Genomic DNA, 21,685 nt, shown 5'->3' on the forward strand with positions numbered 1-21,685 from the left:
TGCATAGTTTTAAGAGTCGTGCCCATGGCAATTAAGGACCGGTTCTCAGGAAACCCTAGAAGTCTTACACGTACTAACCACAAGCCAGAGTGGGCAACGGTGAGACTTGTAGTCTAGCTTGTCCCTATTTGACGCACCCAGGAAAGGGTGAGCGTGATGGAGTATGGATGGGAATCATGGTGTAACGATGGTCCTATGCTGCTTACGGATTCACCTAGCCACAAGAGGGGGCTGCCCCGACTTGGTGTAAAGAGGAGGCAAAATCTGAAGTGTGCTGTGATTGTCTAGGGAGGGTTAGGTGAAAGATCTTATCATGGTTTCCATACTGAGGTATCGTGGTGATACGTTGGGGCATGGTAACATGCTTAGGAGCCATGTCTTGTGGGTAAAGTTGTACACCTCTGCAGAGTAAAGCTATTCGAATAGCCGTGCCCGCGGTTATGGGGCGAACTGACAGATTCACTGGGATTAGTTGAACCCCTTTAATAACTTGATTAATTTGAACTAGTTTAACCCTGCGCAATGTAGTGTAACGTTGGCAATGGTTCGGGTCTGTCGCAACGTGGTTTAATGTTGGACAGAGGGTTGACCCTGTTGCAGTGTGGTGTAACGCTGAACAATGGTTTGGGCCTGTTACAACGTGGTGTAACGTTGGACAACGGATGATTATTTTAAATCTTTACTTTACCTTTTATTCAGTCTATTTTATTTACTGTTTTGCTAAATTTGCCGCTTTTGTGTAATTTAACTTTAGCCTATCCTTGTTGTCCTATTGCATTCATTATTTTTCCTCTCGTGGGTGTTACTTGTTGAGTACGGTGGTTTGTACTCAGTCTTGCTTAATTTTTCCCCCACCAGAGCAAGTGCTAGAGCCTGTGTCAGAAGAAGGTTGTTCCCAAGGTTGAAGTGAGGTTCAGTCCGCCGTCGAGAATGCCTATGGTGTAGAGCCGTCAACGCCAGCAGAATCTGAAGAATAGATGGTTTTAGCTTTGTTTCTTTTCTACTGCATTTCGATAGATAATTGTTTTTAATTGTTTTTAAGTAGTAGAACTGTTTATTGATTTGTCATAGTGTGTACGCGAGCTGATTTCTGGACCAAAATTAATGCATAATATTGTTTAAAAATTGGTGTAAATTTCTAGGCATAACAGTCGGCCTCCCGCCTCTGGAGACCCCAAACCCCACACGCCGGCGCGGCGCGGCGCTAGCTCCTCCCATCACCGAGCGGCCGATGCGGCTACTGGTGGAGCCGATGGGCGCGCTGGAGATCTTCGCGGGCGGGTCCCGAGGCGCGGTGCGGCGCGCCGTCGTCATCGGGAACAGCTGCCCGGTGCCGAGAACCAGTGCCTCGGCCTCGCCGACCGCCTCATGCTCTATGTCGGCCTCGCATCCCCCGTCATTTTCCTGGCAGCATGTGACTCTCGTGTTCTGTTTCATAGAATCGTCAGTCACTGAGCTGCGGATTTAATTTCCTGTGCATTATTGTGTTATTTCCCTGGGAGTATAGTCCATAAGTGCTAGTGTTACCGATGTCATCAGGCCAGGTGGCATTTTGCATCGGATTAACGATCAAGTTGTCGTACTTTATATCCTAATGCAACATTGGACTTGCTTTTTTACTCAATAAGTAAACTAAGATACGCCTCCATGATTTGGGGCTGTTTGTTAATTGTTACCATTTAGCATGATGTTTGCCTAATTAGCATGCCTCGTGCGTCCATTTGTCATTGTTACCTGCATTTGATAGTGGCAGCGAATGAAAAATCAATTCTATAATTTATGTTCACGTGTATTTGATATGTATCTGTTTTTATCAAACGCTAAAGTGGTTTTGCTTTGCCGTATGCTGCAAATGAGGGGTTTGTACAATCAATATCAAGTTTATTTTGAAATACTTCACCAACTTAGTTTCCAGACTATGATTGCAAGTGCAGTACCATAATGCCAGTTAGTTGTCATCATGTCCTTTGTTGTTTGCATCGACAGCATTTGTGGGAGGGTTGCTGCATGCAAGTTGTACATATTGTAGAGACTATGTAAGTCGTTATTGATGACCTGTCCAAATGGAGGATAGACATTTCTTGTAAGTTCAGATAACTATGGCACTAACCTTCTGTTCCTAAGTCATTTTTTCGTTCTTACAGAAATTTAGTTTTACTTTGTGAATTTGTTTCTGGTCTTGTAGCGTGTTAACAGGCCAACAGGAGGAGTTAACAAGTGGCTGCACTTTCTCCCAATCTCCTTGCATAATTAGTGGACCAAGTACTCAGGGATGAAAACGGATCGAATACGGTCGGAAACTAGCTCTATCATATTCGTTTTCATATTTTTTTTCGGAATCGAAATCGGAATTGGAAACTCGGATATGAAAACGGAATCGAATATTATCGAATACAAATATGGACTGAATACGAATCGAAACGAATACGGTGATGAATATTAATCGGAACATAAAAACCTCTTAAACTAAACTTCACATATCATTGAAGAAATATAACTTGTTATTTTTTAATATAAGTATATAACTTATCAATATTTTTAAATATAGGTGATTACTAATACCGTAAAAAGAAATATCCGTGACTGTTGTGTGGTCGTGGACGCCTAGACTGCTTGAAGCCAGATAGTCAGAACCAACTAAGGTTAACACTAGTTAGGCCGTTGGGATGGATTTCTTTAGTTCGAGCTGATTTGATTGAGTAGTTAATGCATAGGTCCAGATATCTGGAAAAAAATCTGGATAGTATCCGACGGATATCCGAATCTGAAGAAAAAAAATCCGAATTCGATTCTGAATCCGAAAATTTCCGGAACTATCCAACCAAAGCTATCCGAATCCGAAAAACGATCCGGTCGGACGGAAATTATCCGAATCACTTTCAACCCTAGTACTCAGACAGATATTTTCTAGTGGCAGATGTGCAACACTATTTCAAGGGAAAAAGTTGGCTCAATATAGTGTCTGTAATGGACAACCATTTGGATTATCTTCTGTACTTGAAGCAGATACCAAAAGGATAGTTACCATGGTCAATGATACCTTTGAGAAGTAAGGTTTCTTCGCGTATATTGGTGCTATGCTGTTTGTGCACTATTTCATAGTAAGCTTGAAGTCTATGTCACAACTTCTATGATGATGGTCTCTTTTATATAGCTTTCCCATAGTTTAGTTACTGGGGCTTGGTAGAACTTGGAAGAAATTCCCTTATAATCACCACAATCCTGTTATATGCTAGAGGTTTTTGGTAGCACTTGGCAAATCTGGAAAAAAAAAGTTGAACTGACCATTTTCATTCTGAGCATATGTTGCCCATGAAAGATTTTAAGAATATGTGCTGTTGATATCACTGTCATGGATGTTAGATGTGGTATCCTTAAACCTTGATGTTATATTTATAGTGAGAACATTGGAAAGAAGTGTTTTTCTTGGATTTGAAACTGGCAACTTCTTAAAACATATTTCTGGACTTCTACCAATGATTATGGCTGTGCAAATTGTATCGCATCCTAAACTTTTTTTTATGATATTTACATATCTTTTTTTTTTGTTTTGCATATTTTTACTCCGTGCTGCTTCCTTAGATTCTGTGTTCTTCAGAGAAGGCCTGGCACTAGTTATTGCATGTGGACGAGATACCATATCATATGCAAGTTCAATAAGGTGTTTGGCTCCTGATAATGTCTTTGTCATTCAGGTAGATTTCTGTAAGGAATGGATTATTAAAGATTACTTGTCATTCATCTTGGTTTATGAATCATTATGCACACTGTCATGTCTGCTTTACATCATATTTGTTGCATTTCAGATACAGCATCCCAGGTCTCGCCTTGATAAGTTTGATTTGGTGGTAACTCCTCGTCATGATTATTATGCTTTGACTGCAAGGGGACGATGGGAATTTCCTCACCTTCTCTGGAGATGGATCACTCCACGGGAACCACCTGGGCCAAATGTTGTATGTGCTTTCTTTTCTGCAAGCAAAAAGTTCTTGTATGTGTTCATAGGGTAGCAGCTGTCCCAATTCTGACCTCTGGAAATTGGAAAGCCAGGTCCTTACTGTTGGTGCACTTCACCAAGCAGATTCTGCTGCACTACCAACTGCTGCTTTTGATTGGAATGATGAACTTGCTAACTCACCAAAGCCATTAGTTGTAGTGAACATTGGGGGGCCGACAAGTAATTCATCCCTCTCTCCTTCCCGTCCTGTTTGCTTGCCTGCCTACACGATATTGAGCTTTGTGATATATGCAATTTTACATAACTTAGTTCTTACTGTTCATTGGAGTGATCACAAATGGTTGTGCTTGTGTCGGTGAATTATAACTTGGAATTTTTTTTTATCTCTCTTTCAAGTACAAACATTTACTTGTGTTATGGAGCTAAAAGGTATCAAGCACAAACGTTTACTTGAAAAAGGTATCAAGTACAAACATTTACTTGAATATTTTGAGCTAAAAAGTATTTATTTTCTTTTAATTTGTGTTATGGAGCTAAAATTTCCAAGCTAAAGTGGAGAAGCTGCAGCTTCCTCAGAAACCTCTCCCATTTTGCTCTTTCAGTTTTTCTAAGGTAGTGTGAGACATTAGCCTGCATACGTTGGTTGTAAGCTTGAGAGAAGAACAAATAAATCAGTCTCATGGCACATCTTTTGCTCTCGTCCATACAATTTCTTGCATTTCATATGTTCTTCACTATTCCAAGAAATGATGTCTTGTTCAAATTTTTGAACTTGGTGTGCCTGATAAAGTCTTCTATTCCTTCACATATTTTAATTTTAACATTTTATTTTATTTTTTTTACTTTGAGCTCATACATCGAACCTTTTCTGATTTCATGGTTATATAGATCCTACACATATATGATATTTTCAATGGCCAGGAAACTCTAATTATGATGTAGGCCTTGCCAAGCAGCTGATAATCTCACTACATAGTGTTCTGAAGACTTGTGGAAGTGTCAGGATTTCATTTTCTTCCCCTGCAACCACAACCCAACCGCCGTCATCATTTCACATCTCTGCATCAACAAAGACCCGCCATTTCTTCACCATCTTCTTCCTCCTCCCCTCTGGCGTCCAAGAAATCAATCCCCAAAATCTCGAAGCCATGATGCCAGAGCAAGGTTGAGATGTTTGTGTTGGGAATATAATAGATCAAAGAGATAGGATTTAACGTGGAAAAACCCCTCTAAAGTAGAGAGGAAAAAGACCACGTTAAATCATGTCTCTTTGATCTATTATTCCCAACAAGTGGCATTAGATCACCGTAAACGATATCCTTTGATACGAGAACCATAACCATCAAATATGCATTTTCTTACTGTAGGCTCCAATTTAGAGTAATCAACCGCTTTACCTGACCAAACCTCTTCAGGAATTTGAAAATTTATGGCAGAGTTTAGAGAACGATTAATCAGATAAGATGTAGTACAAAGAGTCTTGCAAACAAATTACGCTTGAAAGAACGTCTGTACACAATTCGTATGGCAGAAAGTACCTCTATTCGATCTCATCTTAATGAGTTTAATTCTCTCATCATTGATCTTGAGAAATTGGATGTGAAAATTAATGATGAGGAGAAGTCTATTTTACTCGTTGTCTCATTGCCTACTACCTTTAAACATTTCAAAGAGATTATGCTTTATGGTAATCATGATACCCTTAGCTTTGAGGATGTTAAGTCAAATTTATTGTCCAAGGAAAAATTTGACAGTAGGGATGGCAATTCTACCCGCGGGTTTGGGTCCCCAGCGGATACCCGCTCCTACAGGTATGGGGTTGGGTATGAATTTTGACCCACGGGTAACTAGGTCCGGAGCCCCGCATATGAGCGGGTGAGGGGCTGGGTATTGAGTCCTACCCGCTGGTCACCCGCGGAGACCCAAGGGAGTTATATTAGACTATAATCCCTTAAATTACAACCTATAAAATATACAAAAGCTCAATCCTAAGCCGGTGAGGAGCAAGGTACAGAAACCGACGAGCGATGGATCTTGATTATTGTGTATTTCGAATGATGGATCATGCACGAAAATATTCAATTTCTATTCAAGCTGAATTCATCATTGTCTTTTATTTATTGTGTGGATTAAAGTGAGATATTACTCAATGCGGGTGAGCGGGTCACCCGGTCGTGTTGCGGGTACCCGGTCAGGTTGGGTACGGGGATTGAATTCTACCCGTTTCTCCAATCGGGTCCGGGTTTGGGTATACAATTCGGGTTGCGGGTTCGGGTCTATTCCTGTCCAACCCACTCCCGACCCGGCCCGTTGCCATCCCTATTGACAGTGATCCTCGTTCTAAAGTTAAAGCTGAGGGGTTAATTGTTAGAGGTAGATCTTTCCAAGAGGGTAATATTTCTTCTAGATTAATGTCCAGATCTAAATCAAGAGATTGTAAATCTAGATTATTTTGTCGCTATTGCAAGCAAAATAGTCATGATATCTTTGAATGCCCTAAAGTGAAAAGGAAGGAAGAGAACAAGAGTAAGATTCAGGAGAAACCTGCTCATGCTAGTTTTGTTGCCAGTGATTCTGATGGGGAGGTTCTAATCAGTACTACTAGTATTGAGAATCAAACTGTTTGGATTATTGATTCGGCTTGCACCTTTCATATTTGTCAATATAAAGAGTGGTTTTCTACTTATGATTCTGTTGATACTGGTGAAGTTGTGATTGGTGATGGTTCTCCTCTTGAAATTGTTGGTATTAGTTCTATGCAAATTAAAACCCATGATGACATCGTTAGGACCCTTTCAAATGTTCGTCATGTTCCTAGAATGAAAATGGATCTTATTTCTTTGGGCACTTTGGAGTCGTTGGAATATAAATATATCGGCGACAATTTTTAGAGATATGATACGAATTATTATCTATAATGTATTAGGATTATGCTACTAGGAAACTAGGTTTCTACTAGCCGTTTTCTACTAAGAGTAGGAGCAGTGTTAGTTTCTTAATAGGATTTTACAATCTTTTTCCATTAGGACTCTTTGATTTTCTCATATATATATATATATATGTATGTATGTATGTATGTATGTGTGTATTACGTAGCGCGTGATTCATTCACCAGCCTTCCTGTCCCCGCTAGCCTTCCATCGCCTCCAGCATCCCGCCCGACCCGACCGCATCCGTCGCCAGTGGTAAAATTTTAACTCAACACAGTACAACACCTCCTCCGAGTAAGCAATGTTTTAACTTTTTAGTCAACAACGTTTATCTCGGCGTAGTGGTTACCTCCATCAGTTATTTTTTTTTTGCTGGGAATATTTTTGTATGACCAGTCAGTAAAATTTTGACTGACATATTAAAGGCGCGTGGTGAAAGTTAATTTTTAACGGTAACTCAACGCCGACTAATTTAGAATATAGCCGTTTTTTATGGAGTAAAACGAATCTTCTGGATTTAGTCACATAAAAACTGGCGGATTTATCGCAGCACACTACCTTTCTGGGGACAGTTCGTAACCATTGCTGTTTTTGTTCCAAAAAACCCTCCCCCCACACCGTGTTCTACGGGGCGATCGTCGGCGACCGACGCTTTTATCCGGATCGCGGTCCTTTTTCACCCGATCAACCAGTGCTTCCTGGAAGGTTTGTACCCTCTCAACCACCGCGTTTAAACCCTGGGGGTTATATTCTTGGTGATTAACTAGGGTTTAACCCGTCGTTTTCTAGGTTGTTTTTTACAGCGTGTTTTGCAATGAAGGTCACCGGGATAATGCCGGAGAGGGTGAAGAGAACCCGTTTCGCCGACTTGCAGAACGAATGCGATGTTGTTCTGCCGAAAACTGTGGATAGTCGCGGATACTCCTCGTCAAAGGGTTCAGGCGAAGATGGTCACAGGAATACTAAACGGCGTCATCGCTCCTCGTCGTCTGGCGGGTTCGAAACTTCTGATGATGTAAGCACCCCATCCCCGTACATTTTTTCGCAACCCCCTTTCTTACTTTGGGAGAGATGTCCATGTGAATTTGTCTGGTATAGTGAGTAAATTTTTAACTGGTCGGGAACATATGCAATCATATAAAGTCATTTTTTTACCTTACACTTGCTAATTCATGTGTAGGCGCGGACATGAAACGGGGAAATCTTACCTGGTGCAGTGCCACAATAGCTTTTGAAGCTTGTTGTGTGCTGTCTATTATGCACCATGAGAAGTTGGAGATCGACGTCGTTTCATTGGCATCAATGAGCTTATCAAGGTTCGAGAAGCCAGGTCTCATTCGATGGTTGGTGGACAACATTGATCCCGACACAATGTGTATATCACTAGACGACGAGAGGAAGATTCAAATCACAACCCTGCGTAGTTCAACTTGTGTTGGGCACACCTCTAGGTGGGAAGGATATATCTATCCCGTCTGGCAAGGTCCTGCGACTCGTACATGATAGCATCACCCAAGAGCTGGGGGTTCCATCCACAAGCCGCATTGCTGCCAAACAATTGATCCAAGCTATAAAAAGCCGGCCAGACGACCCCGAGGCTGTATGTTTCTTTATCATGGTTATGATGTCGAAGATACTACTGCCGACAACAGACTTCTATGTGCCGAAGAGCGATGTGTGGGTGGCTTCCGATCTTGAGATGGTTGCTTCGATCGATTGGTCCATGGTTGTTTTCCAAGCAATCAGAGACAAAGTAAGATGTTGGCGCCGGTCACCTGGTTCGTCAATAACATCGTGCGTTGTCTTCCTGGCGGTAAGCTCTACAATACCTAAATCGATTCACTCTTCCTAACTGCGGTCATATGCATCTACAAGCCAACCCTAATGAAATTTGTTTATCCTGCCTTTTTTAATTGCGGCGCAGGTGTTGTACGTGGATAATTTACTACCACCACAAGACATAGGTATGGACTTGACGTTCACGCCGCATATACATATGTATACAAAAGATATAGTTGAGCAGCTGCTTGCGGCGGACTGTGAGTCAGGTGGCGAAGGAGCGCCGACGTTTGGGAACCTCCCTGTATGTTCGTTACATTGCGTATTCAACAGATATTTAGCTGGGTCAAAAATAGCACGATATTGTATTGTCAGTTCAAATGTTTTATTCACCTTCATATCCTCTTTATGTTCACAGTTTTTACGTCATTGCCTTTTATCCTTTTGCTGTCACCATGCTGACGCGATGTCTTTGCCAATCCCACACATTCACCATAAAATTGTGTGTTCAGTGAATTGTTAACTTACTCACACTGCACCATTTTTTTACTTGATTGTGTCCGTACATATCCAACGTTTCTTTCATATTGTGATGTCTTTTTCTTCAGCTGCTCCCAATTGACACAACATGTTACGCCATCAAACCCAGTGGCAGTGGGGCCGTCCCAGCCTCTGAATTAATTAGGGCGCCATCATATAAATTTCCTAACATGTCGTACATCATCGGGCCTCACCTTGAAACCTTGCCAGATATGCACAGGGTAGGACTTTTACAGTCCATTCAGGAGTATGACAAGCAAGCTAAGGAATGTGCAGTCGAGATCAAGCAATTCATGATTGTTGTTGACAAACACCATTTGTTATGTCAACGAGTCATTGATGCCATTCAGAACTGCAGGTCTAGGCAAGCACAGCCGGGGTCACCGCATTCTGGTGGTCCGTGCGCCCCGGATGAGTTCACCGGCACAGAAATACTAGTTGTTGGACACATATCTCCAATTGAAGAACACCCAGAACAGGAGGAGGTATTCCAGCACCATGAGCAGAGAGTGCCGCAGCAGCAACAGGAGTAATGTCAAGACCAACGGCAGCAGCAGCATCAGTCAGTACAGCTCCAGGGACATGAGCAACAACAACAGCAGAAGCAGCAGTCAGAACAGCGTCAGAGCCATGAGCAGCAACAGCAGCAACAACAGTCAGAACAACCACAGGGACATGAGTAGCAACAACAGCAGCAGGACCATGATCAGCGGTAGCAGAATGTTGAGAATGAGCCGCAGGTCCAGCAGGGCGGTCAGGAGCAGCAGCATCAGAATAAGCATTATGATCAGCAGCAGTATGGGGAGGAGCATGAGATGCATGCCCAGCAGGTGGAGGGGAGTGAGCAGCTGGAGAGGGCGAGTTGTTGATCACAATTTAATTAATTAGAAAAAAGTGTGGTAATATACTCAAGGATATATATTGCAATAAATATTAAATAATTTCGAAACAACTAGTATGTCTAAATTTCTATTTTTTATGGATTGCAGTGTTCCGTTCTTGTTGTTTTAAAGTTGAAGTGTGGAGAAGCATATATTTCGCAAAGGTAAGAGAAAATAAAATATAAATAAATCATATACACTAGTAAAAGTATATTTATGACATTTTTTTCCTGTAGGTTTGACCATGGATAGAAATTGGATGTATGGAGTCGACCGGCTGAGCAAAGAGTACAGAAGTGGAGTCCAAGACTTCTTAAACATTGCCGAGGACCACATGAAATGAAAGAATAAAATATATATGACATGTCCAAGCGTTGATTGCAAAAACGAGAAGGTGTTTGCCGATCGAGTTCAAGTACACTCACATCTGATTCATCGAGGATTCATTAAGGGTTACAACGTGTTGGACAAGTCATGGAGAGGAGGAGTCACTTAGTACCGTAGGACACGGAGAGACGGGTGAACAAATTGAAGAACAAGAAGAACAAGACATGTTTGTTCCATCTCCTTTAGGTGGTGGCATGATCAATATGGAGAATGATAGTCTTAATGCAATGTTGCGGGATGAGTGAGCGATTCGAAGACACCGCTATATGATGGATGCAAAAGCAAGCATCGAAGATACACCTAATAGGTGTAGACCCCGACTCTATGCTTAAATGCGTAACAATTAAACATAGAGTCATCTATGGACTGTTACCCAGAAGGTTTTGTGCCTTGTTCCCCCAGACGTACAGCCTCCAGCCATGTTCTGCCTGAGGGGTAGGTTGCACCAACCGGCTCAACCGTTATAACCGAGTAGTTAGTACCGAGTATATTCGGGTTTATTCAAAGTTTAGGCACATGCTAAAAAGCACAATTAAGTGCCATGGGCGATATCGACCGACGCCTGCCCGAGTGCGGCCTTGGGCCCATAACATAAGCGTACTATCGATTCCCGATTTGAAGGAAATTATTAATTTCATATTAATGTTTGGCGCATCCATAAAACTTGCAACGGTCCCTAAGAATAGCATGGTATCCGTTATGCCAGCACCGAAAATTTCGGCCCACTCTGCCCGTAAGGAACATAACGACACTTAGCCCAGTAACAGAATTTTCTAGCCGTTAGGCCCACCATCAGCCCATTTAAGCCTCCCGTCACTCTGCCTATTCACCTTCTTCTCCGATGCGCTAACCACTGTAGCCCCAATTTGCTCCGGTGATCCCCGCACCCATCAAACCCTAACCTCCGCGCCCAAATCTCCAGCATTCCCACCACTCATCATGCCTGCACCCTTCCTTCCCCCGATCTGCCAAAGAACGACCCAGATGGCTTCCCCAACGGATACGGAGAAGGCGCTGCCGCTGCACTCATGACACTCCTCCATCATCTCCGACCAAAATCTCTCGGTGCTATCTGGAGCTGGCCTGATCCAGAGCAAGGAGGTAGCTGGGTACCACGGCGCCTCTAGTGAGGAATTTCCTACCCCTGACTCCTGGGAGTGGTAGTATTCGAGTCATTCTTCGAGCGAGGTTTTGGGCTGCCGGTGTCTTCCTTTTTTTGGGGTTTGTTGGACTTTTATGGAATCGAAATCCATCAGTTGAATCCTAATTCCATTCTTCAGATCGCGGTGTTTGTATACAACTGCGAGACCTTCCTTGGGATCCCCCCTCACTTTAACCTCTTCCGCCATCTCTTTGCCGTTAAGCCCCAACCCAACCGGAGTCATCCATCAGTGGTGGGCGGCACCGGCATTCTGCTCCGTGAGGGGAGCAAAAAAGCTTGGCTTTCCCTGCCCATGAAGACTTCCCTGAAGGGCTGGCATGCAGCATGGTTTTATTGCTCCAACCTAGCTAACTCCCTTCTTCCCTACGTCGGCCATGCTCCAGTAGCTCAGGAGGCCTGGTCGTCACTCCCGACGACCGAAGAGATGCCGCAGGTGAACTCGTTGCTCAACCTGATCGAGAACTTGAAGACCGCCGGCTTAACCGGCATATGGGTGACACGACACTTCATCCGGTGCCGAATCCAACCTCTCAAGGACCGGGTCCGGTTTGCCTTCGACTACACCGAGAACGACGACCCGGCTCGGGAGTCAGCGGAAGTACTGTAGTGGCAAGCCATCTAGGCCAGAGCTCGGCGGCTGTTCACTCCGAACACCACCATTCCGGCTAACCCCTTTGCCTTCCCATCGCCATTCCACGCTGGGAACGCTCCCCTTTCCCATCGCCATTCCACGCTCGGCGGCTTGATTTCTGACGTTTCTGCAGGACCGCAACCAGTTCCTGTCCTACCGCTAGTCGGGCCTCGCCCATGCTAAAGAGGGGGTCGGAAGCCTCGGCTGACGAGCCTGCCGCTAAGAGGATGGCCTTTGATCCTGACACCGAGCTCGCCGAGGCACCAGAAGATAATGACGCCCCGACCCCGACTCACTCTCCAAGCCCTCCTCTCCAGAGGCACCTAAGACGACCTGCCTTCAACACGGGGCCAAGGTAAATCGACCCAACCTTTTCGTTGTGATCTGATTAAGATTCTTCCGTTCGTCGAAGTCACATTGCAGGGTCCTTTCCAGGAAATCAAGCAACATCGACCCGACTGCCCCGACCGGTTTCGAAGACGTTCAACCCCCGGGTCCGTCAGCGGCCATCGTGCCGGTTGCCTTGAGCGCGGCCCCCGTGCCCGCAGCTGACCCTGTAACAGGGCCGGCTACTGAAGCGTCCCTCACGATCGTCCCGGGCCCGGGCCACCACCCCGGTCCCGACCGCAGAGCCGGAAACTGTCGTAGTGCTCCCAGCCACAAGCTCCACGAGGCCGAATGTCGGGGCGTCCGCCCCATCGGTCATGACAATGACCTTGGGGGCGCCCGCGCCGAGGGCCCGAGAAGGCCGCGTCGATCAGGTCAGGGCCAACCTGTCAGACGACTCCAAGGACATCGCGAAGATTGAGCGGTACATCGAGAAGTCGGTCAAACTTATGAAGGTACACTCTCTCGACTATCACCCTCTGTGCGCGATTCCATGAGCTCACGTCATATCGTTCAGGCAATCGAAGGCCCTGCGCTCGCTTGACCCGCTGCTGGGGAACACAGACGCGCTGCGCTAGGATCGTGACGAGATCCTGGAACGCGCGAAGGCTTTGGAAAGCTGCATGCAAGGTGAGATAGCTGACCTCCGTGTGGAGCAAGTATCGAGTCACGCCTGGATCAAAGGTGCTATGCTAATTTGGTTGCTTCCCCGGATATAAGGATAAAAACCCTCTTATGTCATGGAAAGTGATATAGTTTGCGCCTATCTACAGGACCGAGTAATCGGACTTAACCTAGTACATGGTCCTACTATATGAACGACTATTAGAGGCTCTAGGAGCATATAGTAGTGGATATGTGCAAGGGGCCACGGGCCATTGACATGATCTCACAATAGTGGGCAACCATGAAAGTACGACGGTGAAAACTTTGCCTAGCGCTGGCAAGAGTCGACCACCAAGATGGTCCAAAGGATCCACTGGGCAGTGCTAGTAGTAAGTGGGACTAATAAACAGTTCTGTTATCTCGACTCTGATCCAGTCGTGGTATCATGTGGGTAAAGCTGGGCAGACGCTAGAGTCGTGTTGTATTCAAATACGTCGTGCTCTCGGTTAATGGAGATGTGTCATTCAGTGATTCCTATTTCTTATGGTATAAGTAGGCTTTATATGAAAATTTGGATTGGAATAAGATGAGGACGTTGGTGATTAATGTTGCTATGTTTTAAACTGATGATTTATAAATGTTTACAAATAAATTGTTTATCAAAATAGGGAAAAACTATTTATAATAGGCTTGTTATCAACCCATCTTGATGAACCCTATATTATTATACTACTTGCATGTATTCTACTTGTATCTCTTGGACTGTGGTTTGCTGGGTACGTTTGTACTCACCCCTTGCATAAAATATGGTTCAGAAGAGCAGGTCTTCGTCAAGGTTGCTCGTGTTAGGGTCACTTCCTTCGCTCAGGCTCGCCTGTGGAGCTGTTGGGTCTTCTGCTTGGTGTCTGGTTGGTCTTTTTAAAAAGCTAGGCCGACGTGCCATATTTCCGCTTCTATGTAAGTATTCTTCGCTGAGCTTGTGCTTTATACCTTTTCTGTGCACAACTAAATCCTGAACAGTTGTGCGTGTGGGATTCCTGTTTATTTCAGGTACATCCCCACACACATGTTGGTTAATGTAGCACATATGACTAATTGGACTAATTAGACTCAAAAGATTCATTCCGCGATTTCCAGGTGTGGAATACCTGTACTAGGGGTATCCGTAGACTACAGTATACGTATAGTCATAGGGGTACCGAATAGGAAGGAGATTATATCTGTATATGGTATCAATCGGAGTCTGGTTACTGTAGGATTGCATGCCGCATGTACCAGATCCGAGTTGTAAACGAATTAGGATAGATCTTGATCTTATCAGATTATGACTCTATTATATCCCCCACTATATAAGGGGGACATGGGCACCCCTCATTGGAGAAGGGCTAGACAGACGGCATCTTCAGATCAACTATTCTTCTAGTTGATCTGCACACAATCTAATACAATCGCCAAACAGGAGTAGGGTATTATCTCGCTAGTCGAGAGGCTGAACTTGGGTAACCTTGTGTCTTCATCCTAACCATCGATCTTTGCGCCTCGCTAGCCACCCCATATATATTGCCGACATCCAAATCGTCGATGCCAGGTGAACAGTGCAATTAGTTTCTTTTTTAATTTATATTTAATACTCTATGCATGTGTAAGACTTGATACGATGTTTCTGGAAAAACTTTTTTGAACTAAACAGAGCCTAAACTTGGCCCCGTTTAGTTCCAAAAAATTTTTCCCCGAAAACATCACATCGAATCTTTGGACATCCAAATAGAGCATTAACCATGGATGAAACGAAAAACTAACTGCATAGTTATATGAGAAAATCGTTTGACGAATCTTTTAAGCCTAATTAGTCCATGATTAAACATAAGTACTACAGTAACCCACATGGGCTAATGACGGATTAATTAGACCCAAAAGATTCATCTCGTGGTTTCTAGACAAGCCATAAAATTTGTTTTTTCATTCGTGTCTGAAAACTCCTCCCGGCATCCAATCAAAAGTCTAATGTAACACTAAAAAGTTTTTATTTCTCCGACTAAATACGCTGATTGCTGATTCGGCGGGCGCAGCCGCACCAGAAAGGCGAAAACCCGACCCAGCCAAGTCGATAGTCGCATCGCACCTATTCGAGCCGCCGCGTCGTTTCAGCAAATTTCTCCCCGTGTTCGAGCCGCAACAAGCAATCGCGCAAAAACCCTCTCCTCCTCGAGAACCCTAGTCCAAGCCCGGCGAGCGTGAAGGCGGCTACGGGGAGGACGATGGAGCACCAGGCGGGAGGCGGAGGCGTTGCCGGCGGCCGCGCGCTCGGGGCTGCGGTGGTTATTACTTTATCTATGCGCGACAAGAGATTCTCTGGTCGATTCGATTGATTTCCCCACTTGCGTTGTGCAGGTTCCTCGGGCGCCTCTTGATCTGGACCCGGACTGGAAATACAATTGGTCCATGGGTAATGTCAATCGAGGAGATCACAAGAGGAAGGCTGCATCACTCATTGATGACGATGAAGAAGAAGATAAGGAGCCTTTGCCATATGCGACAAATCCTCAGGTATTTAGTGAATTTTAACTGCTGTTTTGAGATTTTTGTTTTCCTTTTATCTCTGAACTCTATTTGAGCCGGATTCTCTTATAGCACATTTGGAATTGGAGGAAAGCTAGTAATCCAAAGGCAATGTTCAGCGGAACATCAGCAGGCAGAAGTACGAAATAATCAGTCAGTACGAAACAAACTCACTGAGAAATGTTGATAACTTAATGTCATGCAGCAGTTTTGTGATTTTGCTAGCTTTTGATCAGGGTTGTCCCCCTCTCGAAGGGCAGCATATGTTTTTGTTTCAGCTCACGCTGCAGCTGATTTTTGTTCTCAGGTTTTTGCTGCACTAGTTTGTATTCCTGGGGATTCTTTTTGGGTATTTTCAGGGTTTGGCTGATCATAGAAAGGAGGTAGGGATGGAGCTTGATAATCCACTGGATATGAGCAGAAATACTCATGGAAGGGAGAGAAACTTCATGATTAGTAAACATTTGATCCATGTTCGAGGGTATTCCTGGGATTTTTTCTGTCTATCTCTTGTAATTTTTACCCCTGCTTGTATGCTCTAGTTTTGGTGCTGTTTTGTTCAGTACCTAGGATAGATTGAAATGGATTAGGCAGCTATTTTGATGAAGCCACAACCTGGTTGCATTTGAATAATTTTCTGTAGCACATCTAGTAGTGGAAGAGTTATAGTCTGTAAATTGGTAGACGATTTCAATTGACATCTACTGTGCAACTCTTTCTATTTTTGTTTCTCGATGTCCATTGGCTTGTTTTGACATATTGAGAAATATATATTTTTGATCTCCTTTCAATGTATTAGCTATTTGGTCGCGCGTTGTGTGACTTTATATACCCGTATAGTAGTTTGCTTTTGATTTGTAAATATGTTGCATAATTACAGATTTGCAAATCATACCTGCGCATGTAGCAGATTTTTTATGCCATGTTTCGTCAGAATATCATGGATGAATCATCTAGTTGTTTCCCAATACGCATATTCAGATCACCATGTCTTGTACTGAACACAATGATCCGTTCTGTAGGTCTCCCAATATGCATTTTGTTTTTTTGTTTTCTGATCTAACTGTTTTGTTCATTTCTCCTTCTATGTTTTGTGCTGAACTTGCAATTGAAGCTCATAATTCTCATGCAATAAGACCTTTCTGAACTTCTTGTTTAATTTTTTAGGAGCTGATCGCATGCACACTTGAACCAAAGTATATGTGTCATGATGAGAAGTTGAACCGTTCCAATCGGGAGCTGGTTGGTCTGTACAATCAGATTGGATTAAGAAGAAGGAATCTTATCAGAAAAGCTTACAGAAGGGTTTCTCTGGGGCGTGATTTGAAGTCACAGCTTAAAGACATCTTACAACTGCTGAAGGTCGCAAAGAATCTACACAAGGATATCCTTGACCGAGGTGGTACTCCAGCACCCATACCTGCCCACTTCGAAGATAAAAAACGGGTAATTTTAGTCTTTGTCTTTATAATTTTAGTATTGTATTCTTGTACTCACTTCAATTTTTGATTTGCAGTTCTACTGATAGGGCAGCTGACAATACCTGACAGGTACTTAGGACTACATTTATACTAGTACATGTTTATTTTTTTTTATTGTTTTAGCTTGTAATTCCAGTTTTAGGCCAGACCTAGGCAAAAGTTGTGGCTGTAATGAATCTTATTTGTTTGTCATGTGTTCATTCATCATATTTGTTTGTTTGTTCACATCATGACACAGTTTTTGGAAAAGTAACGCACGCTGGACAGAGATCCATCAACTCGAAAGCTGCGCCACTGACTTCTGGATGTTTGGCCATCGGCATTTTATTTTTGTCTTGCCATCGACATGTTATTGTACAGCTATTTTGTTCTTGCTGATGCTACTACATGCTGCCCGATTTAACCATGAATGTTGCTGAAGCTTCTAGAAGGTCATGCCGTGATTATACAGCTATTTCGTTCTTGCTGATGCTACTGCATGCGCCTCGATTTACTTTTGAATGTTGCTGAAGCTTCTATAAGCCCCTTGATTCTCTTGTGATTGTTGCTGATGCTTTCACATGCTCCTTGATTTTCCTTCAATGTTTCTGATGATACTACATGCTCCTTGATTCATTTATGTTTCGGATGCTTCCACATGCTCCTTGGTTCACTTGTTTGTTTCTTTTGTTTTGTTGCGAGATTGCGGTGACACTAAGTGATATACTGCCAGCTTAGAAAAACTGAATTGGACACAAAAATGCATCGTTCGTCAGTTTGGGGTTACGATTTTTTTGCCACTTACATTTGGTAATGCCAATTTCTGCCAAAATTTGGTATTGCTAAACCCTCAATCAGTATGGTGATTGGTGAGCACTTGCGCGCTTGTGTTAGCTCCAGGTTACGATTTATTTGGACATGTAGCTTAGCTAGCAACTCAAATCTCGTTGACATAACCAAAGATTGCACTCAATCAATTTTTTTCACGCAAGGAATGTTATGGGAGCCCGCCTGTTCAGGTTTGCTTCGCTCTCCTTTGGAAATGTTTGGACTAGTACATTTGTGGGACTTTTTGCAAAATCCTTTTAAAGTTGCATGCTGGCCTGCTCCTTGTTGACCCCTCCACCGCTTGATCGCCATCGACGCGACGACCACCGGGGAAAGCAGTTAGCGGCGGCCGCTGATAAGGGCGCACGAAAGTATGCGACAGAAAAATCTCGATGCATTTGAACTGATTTTAATGTCATCAGGCCTCAATCTTGGAAATTTATTTGACTCGGAGCGGTACGTGATCTCCCTATTTCATCTGTGCTAACCAAGAGCCTTGTAGCAATGCTCCATGTAACCTTAATTTTTTAGCCCTGTAGCAATGCTCCATGTAACCTTAATTTTTCAGAAAACTCCCATTTTTGATGCACCTGTAATCTTAAGTGTAGTGCCATTGTTTTTTTGTTCCACTTATGCATCCCAAAGAAAGTGCGAAAGTAAGAAATTTTATCATCTGCATCCCAGAAGATTGTCAGAAATCGGGCTCTAGATAATTCTTCAGTTCACCAGCAGAAAGGTGGCGTGCATTAGTATCTCTATATATTGATTCTGGGCCGTTTTCTCGCGCTCTGATTGGGCCACGTGTCTATTCCCATAGGAAAGCTTTCCCATCCAAGCCACTTTGTCGTCTCGTCCGTCGCCTATGCTGGTTTTTATTTGTCTCCCACTCCTCTCTCGCAGTCTCGCTCGCCACCTCCAAAACACGTCGCCGATGTAACTCCGGCGACCCGGCCAGCGCACGAGAGTTTCGCCCTAGCCCGAGATCTGTCGCCCCAGCCAGAAGAGTCAGAACTCAGAAGAGAGGGGACAGGCAGGCCGCAGGCAAGAGGATGAAGGAGAGAGAGAGAGCAATCGATTGCTGGAGCAGCGAGCGTCCGTACGGTCCATGACGAGCTCTGCTGCTGCACATCGTCGGCCGTCGGCGAGGAGCTATGACCACCTCGAGGCGCTCTCCCTAGAGATCGAGCGCAAGCTGCAGAAGCTATCTGCTCCCTGCTCCTCTCTGCATTCTGTCCCCCAATCCATATTCTCTCTCTCTCTCGATTTTGTTGGGGCATATTTGTTGATTTGTGTTGCGGCAGGGGCAAAACAGGATAAATGACCGTCGGGTCGATACTCAGTATTAACTGAGCATTAACATATAGGTTGAGATAATATAATACCATACATAACATCAAATTAATACGATAATAGTTATATATTGTGACAAAATAAGCTTTTACAAATCACAATGGTAGTTACCTCTTATAGTGTCCATCGACGACTACGATCCTCCATCTTGTGAAAACGAACTATCACATCATCGATTGGAATTGTGGCCAGAAATCCTTGTTCTACGAAGCATACGATACAATCATTCATAAATCCATCTCCGATACAATTTCTAAGTATTGTCTTCACGATTTTCATTGCAGAAAAGCACCTCTCCACCGATGTAGTGGCGATGGAAAGAACTAGTACTGGCTTGGGAAGATGATAAGACCAAAGGAAAAGCCAAATACTTTTTTGTTCCCACCATCAACCTAGTAAGCTCAGAGATAGTGTTCAAGTTGCCAAATCTTTCATCAGCTCTTATATTATCAATACTACATAATGCGCATGAGTAAGACCACAACATTCATGTATATAAAATTTTGATCTTGTACAGTTTAACAAACCGAAGTTTCAGTGTGGTTGGCAAAATCATATTAGCATTAACATGGTTTCTCTTCCTTTATCATGCTACCAGCTTTTAAAGTTTACAGTCTGAACCTCAAAACAGTTTTTAGATTATGAGACATAAAGGCTACCTGATCTACAAGTTTAGTTTTCCATGTAAAAGTAAGGTAAATGATTGAAAGTTCTAATATGTACAGAGAGTAGCTACATGTAAGATTGTCAGTTCGAGCATCATTATGAAGTTTTATAAAAGTCCATGTCATTAAACATTATGACGATAAAGGTACAGTCAGCAGGATAATACCCCAGATATTCAAACTTTAGCCACTGAGTGCAGCCACGGCAATAGTTATGTGTACCAAATGAATATCCTTGGGAAGAGGACTCCAAGAAAATCGCTTTTTCAGGGTTCAGAACTTCAGATCACCTGGATTGGAGCAGGGTTCGGCATCATTATTGGGGAAATGTGATGGTCTTTCTCTTGCTTTGGTCAATGTATCTGAAGAGTTCAAATGAGCCCACAGGAGAACTTATGTGCAAAGATATGATGTAATCTGGGTTCTTATCTGAAACAGAAGAATGTCCATGGCCAACTGAGAAAATTGCTTCTTAACAACCATGACAATTTATCCGGCTCTGCACTAAGCTGCTTGCTGTATCTTGGTATATTCCCAAACAATTGTCCTCTCAAGAAGAAAATAATAATCAGGCGGTGGTTAGCTGAAGGATATGCAAGAAATGACGACCCTCGTCATAGTGAAGAGGACACTGCAGATGAGAATTTCAGTAAGCTTATTGACTGGAATATGATTCAACCTGTTGATACCAGAAACATATTTGAAGTGAAGATGTGCAGAATTCATGGAATTATGCATGAGTTGCTGTTAAACAAGTTCCTGTCGCAGAGATTCATAGGGACATACTCTCGTGATCACTCAAAGAGGCCAACGGGCCAAGACTCAGCGTTAACAAGAAAGGTCGTGCGGCTTTATTACGGACGAACCATTTTATTTATGATTATAACCATAAATATGTAATGTTATGAAAATTATTTTAAAAGGGAAATAGCGCGGTGTTGTCATGCTCAAATGACTTTGGGCCAGTCTAATTTCTCCATAATTATTTTCGTCATATATAGATCTAGATAAAATATTTTTAATTTTTTCTTAATACGTTCGATTAAGAATGATCTTGGAAAAAACGTATTATTAAATTGTTTAGGCAGTGATATTTCAGCACTAATGACATTGGTGAGCCACTTTGAACCATCATAACCATTTTTTACTTGGGATAAGATATTTTTGTCACTTTTACAATGTCTTTCTAAACTACTATTTGTTCTCACTACCCTTGGAAATTTAGGATTATAAATTTTAGTTCAAAAAATTATGCATCTTAATAAAATTTATAGTTTCAATGTAGTTCAATTTTTTTTATAAATCATATTAATTTTCCAAAATTTAACAACAATGCAAGGGCCGACTGCTGCAGCGGCGACGGCAACGGCGCAGTGGAGGCTTAATCAGGCTACGGTGGGGCAACTCGGGCCGGGCGGCCACGACGCCGCACCGCAATTGAAACATCTGATATGTGATTTTTGTTGATATAACGCAGGTAATGAAGCGATCATAGTAGTTAGTGAACTTGTACATACGCTGCACTTGCACAAGAACAACAAAACTGCATAAGTTACAATTGC

At 43.1% G+C, this 21,685-nt stretch overlaps 1 protein-coding gene and 1 pseudogene across 4 annotated transcripts; both read left to right on the plus strand.

The window, feature by feature from the left end:
- LOC107304012 overlaps window positions 1-5,127 on the plus strand; it is a 38,772-nt pseudogene extending 33,645 nt beyond the window's left edge.
- A 10,281-nt stretch (window positions 5,128-15,408) lies between these two features.
- LOC102703387 lies at window positions 15,409-17,930 on the plus strand. 4 transcript variants are annotated; one of them, XR_001550056.1, is made up of 6 exons: window positions 15,409-15,576; window positions 15,653-15,808; window positions 15,893-15,977; window positions 16,988-17,266; window positions 17,337-17,370; window positions 17,540-17,930. XR_001550056.1 is itself a non-coding variant. In XM_015836369.1 (5 exons), exons 1-4 carry the CDS (start codon window positions 15,520-15,522, stop codon window positions 17,343-17,345), a joined length of 501 nt encoding a protein of 166 aa, XP_015691855.1. In that variant the 5' UTR covers window positions 15,409-15,519; the 3' UTR covers window positions 17,346-17,370; window positions 17,540-17,930. The 4 variants fall into 4 exon arrangements, 1 of the variants encoding a protein (XP_015691855.1); XR_001550055.1 differs by having other exon boundaries at window positions 15,893-15,973; XR_001550057.1 differs by having other exon boundaries at window positions 15,893-15,959.
- Window positions 17,931-21,685: the final 3,755 nt, after the last annotated feature.

This window comes from Oryza brachyantha, chromosome 4 (genome assembly GCF_000231095.2).
Source record: "Oryza brachyantha chromosome 4, ObraRS2, whole genome shotgun sequence".
Classification (NCBI taxonomy): domain Eukaryota; kingdom Viridiplantae; phylum Streptophyta; class Magnoliopsida; order Poales; family Poaceae; genus Oryza; species Oryza brachyantha.

Excerpts from the sequence above, each read along its gene's own strand:
- LOC102703387 (XM_015836369.1), top strand. The coding sequence starts at position 15,520 with ATGGAGCACCAGGCGGGAGGCGGAGGCGTTGCCGGCGGCCGCGCGCTC. Across the intron at positions 15,577-15,652 it reads GCCGCGCGCTCGGGGCTGCG|GTTCCTCGGGCGCCTCTTGA; the intron begins GTGGTTATTACT and ends TGCGTTGTGCAG. Across the intron at positions 15,809-16,987 it reads CATATGCGACAAATCCTCAG|GAGCTGATCGCATGCACACT; the intron begins GTATTTAGTGAA and ends TTAATTTTTTAG.